At 36.8% G+C, this 4,004-nt stretch overlaps 1 protein-coding gene across 1 annotated transcript; it reads left to right on the forward strand.

Annotated features, from left to right (window-relative positions):
- LOC137712368 (uncharacterized) lies at positions 1 to 1,631 on the forward strand. Its single transcript, XM_088684609.1, has 3 exons — positions 1 to 128; positions 927 to 1,184; positions 1,391 to 1,631. The coding sequence occupies exons 1-3, from the start codon at positions 1 to 3 to the stop codon at positions 1,629 to 1,631; spliced, it is 627 nt and encodes a 208-aa protein (XP_088540735.1).
- Positions 1,632 to 4,004: the final 2,373 nt, after the last annotated feature.

A 4,004-nucleotide genomic window follows, 5' to 3' on the forward strand; every position in this document is an offset into this window, starting at 1 on the left:
ATGCCACTACTACAATTGGTTCCTTGTCTGGTGTGTCGACAGGCCTTTGAAAACAAGGGAGGAAACTCAAAGAGAAGCTGCGGGGGCGGCCTTGGTTTTCCGGCATCAGAAGAGGCTGCTCGGGCATGGTAAAGAAATCCCTCGCATCTTTTGGATTCGTGAAGATCAAAGTAGTTGGCTCCGGGGTCTGCTTTTCATCCTGGACACACAAAAAGCATAAACGAAAGTAATCATCAGAGAGGAGACTGAACCAGCGCTTGGAAACACACCTGCATCGAACTGCGGATTCGTGGGGGAGTCGACAAAGGATTTCCACCAATACAAAATCAGGGAGATCATCAATATACAACATGATCTTTATCGTTTGATCGATGTAGTTGTGATTGTGCAGATTGATTGATTGCTAATGGCTCTTATTAATATATAGTGTGTTTGTGATCCTGGTCATATTTGGAAAGATATCCGTTATGAAATAGGATGATGAAGAACAAACAAATTAGAATGCAAATTGGAAACCAACTAATAGGATTACATTATTTATTGATTAGGCTAAACTAGATCCAAACGATTCGTCAAATCCTAATTCAATAAAAATTCTTCTTTTGTGGGATGTGGTTTGTATTGCTATTTGTTACCAAAGCTGGAGTTTTTTTACCCCATATTAGCCTTACTAGTGACTAAGTGATATATCATATATGATGTTTAGGGTAGACTACTTGTAATTTTCACGCTCTCGTTTTCTCTTTCTTGATTCTATTTCCATTTATTCAATCTAACGGCTAAAAATAAAGGAAGAAGTGCAGAGGAGAAAAATGAGTGTGAAAATTATTTCCGGTGATGCTAATGTATAACCATGGTGCTATTACATTAGTTGGTTGTTGAGTATTCTTTTGACTCTTGGTTTTTTTGGTGAATGGAATTGGAAGGTATTTTCTGGTGAGGGCAGGGCAGTCGGAGTATGAGAGCATAGGAGTAATCAACACAAATCCGGTTGTGAAAACTTCTGTCGATAAGGAGTTGTCGGAGAAAGGAAAGAAGCAGGCAGTGAGGTCAGCTTTCAATTTGAGGGAAATGGGAGCTTGTGACAAGGACTGTTGGTTATGGCCTTCTCTCACCCAGAGAGCTTACCAGGCTGCAGAGATGATTGCAGCCGTTAATGGGGTCAGTCGAAGGTGCGCAAGTTAGTAATTGCGAACTATGAACTCTAGCGCTTCATTTGGCACCAAATTAGTCCAAATTTACTAAAAAGACTGATTAAAACCGCTTCCTGACAACCTAAAATGCTTATGAATGTAGTTGACAAAAAACCCAAAGCGCTTTTTGGGTGCTCCTATAGGAAGCACTAGGACTTTAATATAATTTTCGACTAGTCATTGACAAGCATGATTAGTAATTTTGTTAATGCACCGCAGGTATATGCATCAGACACTCTTTCTCCCGCAATCAAGCCTCCCCCTATCGATGATGGAACCACAAACGAGAGCGTCTCAGACATATTCATTCGGGTGATACAGCTCATGTCCAAACTCAAGACTCAGTATTCTGAAGACACTGTGACCATTGTCTCACCAGATTCAGAAAATTTGACAGTCCTTCAAGCTGGTATAACTGGACTTGACTTGCGCAGGTAACTCGAGACTCTCTTCCTTAACGCGATCACTATCGTCATAACAAGAATCTGTGATTATTATGCCTGAACTTCACCGGGCTTGCAGGAGGCTTGTATCTCATTTGGTTAAGAGCATTCACTCTTGCACAGTTGCATTCGACGTCCTGGATTCAACTCTCCCCTCCCCAATTTCGCTCGCATAAACTAAAGTACTGCTCTAGGGTTGTGATTCCAGACAATTCAGTAATAGAAATCCGATTATGATTCCTCACATCAGTTAAATTCCCCTCATTCCGATCCCGGATTAGTAAACCCCTCCACTCATTGTGAGGATTATTGTGATGAAGTGAATTGAGTTCACTTTGTTTATTTTTATTTTCTTTGCATTACTTTTTTTTTTCAGTATTAGTTTCCTATCAGGGAGGAAGGGAGTGGTGGTGGTGGTGGCTAGTGAGGAGGCGAGGAGTAGCACTTGGAGTAGTGTTGATGAAGATAATGGTGTTGGGAGGAGAGGAACATACGAAGACGGAAATGAAGGGTATGACGAGGAAGGAAATGGCAAATGATGTGACGGTGCTGTACAATGAATCAATTGACTGATGTGAACCGAACCATAAGTAAAAGAAATGCAGGCACTATAAACCTAAACCAGATATGCAGAGCAGCACCATGCTTACACAAAGCAGCATATCTACAAGGCGACTAGAACGGCTAAATCTCTAAACTGGTGAACAATTAATTCGACAAGCATGAGGTTTAAAAAAGGTTAACCGAATTTGAGTTGAGTTCTTCATCAAATGAACCAATAAATTATCCAACAACAACTAGAATGGCTAAATCTCGTAATGGTAAAACTAAAATTTGACAAGCATGAGGTCATAAAAAAAGTGAGTCTTTCTCATAGTAGTAAGTGGGTTATTGATCTTATTATAACTTAAGAGAGTTTTGTTTTGTTTTAGCTATTTTGCGAGTATGATTAAGTTGCCCTAATTCTTGATAGTTTTGATGTGCGAGTTTGTCATTTCTTATGCATTACTGTACTTGTTTATCGTGTCAGTGAGTTATATTGTAGTTGTATTGTATGTAGTCTGTCATTTCTTGTGCATTATTCTACTTGTTTATCGTGTTAGCAAGTTATAGTGTTATTTTATAGTCTCATGCTAGTGACGTGGAGAAAAACACTTCGCTTAATTATTGAGACACCACGACAACAATATACATGTTCCATGTAATTCTTTATCCACTAAAAGCATCCCCAGTGAGGGGCTCTATATGAGGTTGGAAAAGTGGTGGATATAGCTATTTTTAGATCTTTCGTGAATCTTTGGAGCTTTATAAAAGAATATCTCCCAATTAGAGACTATTTCTTTGGGCTCTATATGGGGCTTTATATATTTATTTATCTAGTAATTTGATTATCCGATAATTTTTTTTTGTGTGTTAACTTTCTTGAGTTGATTTTTGAACGTGCTATCTTTTTTTTTATTTTTTTTTTTATGAACCTTTCAACCCAAAAAAGTTCAAATTGTGACAAAATTAGATTTTATCACTAATGAACTGTTTGTTAGATTAGATTCTCTTATCTCAATCTTACCCGTTGAAAGATACAAACCACAACTTCGCCCTCTGAAATAATTTGATTTTCACATACAACACAACAATTTACCTAGTACCAATTGGTAAATTAGTATCCCACAATTATGAAAAAAGATTATTTGAAAATTTCACCCACCATTGACCATGAACGTTAAATCAATTGAAATTATAATTCTTATGAATTTTAAAACAATAATTTATTAGCCAAATTGCAAGAAAATATGTAAGAAAAAAGAATTAAAAAAAGAATAAAGGAGAGTATAAGTATATTTGCAAGTGGATGGAGAGTGATAGAATTTTGCTCACATGAGTTGCTATTTTTTTTGTGGGACCCACTGTTTTTGGGGCTAAATGTAGCCCAATTTTATGCTACCCAATACGGGAAGTTACTAGCCTTAGTGGTGGATCTAGCCCTATTTTTCTGCTCATTAGGAATGATATTTCTCAATAAAGCTTGAAATATAGTAGCCTCATCTATCTTCTATATATATAAAGGGAGAAGGCCAAATAGGTAAAGCATTTCAAAATGCCAAGAAAGCCCTTTTGTTTTCTTCATAACCAAACCCAAAACATTTCAAAAAATGAGGATAAACTGGTAAAAAACATAACAGAGTATAAAATTATCTTAGAAAAAAAAGCAAATTAAAAAAATACCCATCTTAACTATAACAATTGACAACCGCCAGATGAAAATACTTGCACTTCAAATTCATTTTGACCCTTGGATTAATCCTCCCACAAATACTGCATTGTGTCTTTTTGAAAGAAATAAACGTAAAAATAAAAAAATAAAAAAACA

This window comes from Pyrus communis, chromosome 14 (assembly GCF_041283825.1).
Source record: "Pyrus communis isolate YQ-2024b chromosome 14, ASM4128382v1, whole genome shotgun sequence".
NCBI lineage: Eukaryota > Viridiplantae > Streptophyta > Magnoliopsida > Rosales > Rosaceae > Pyrus > Pyrus communis.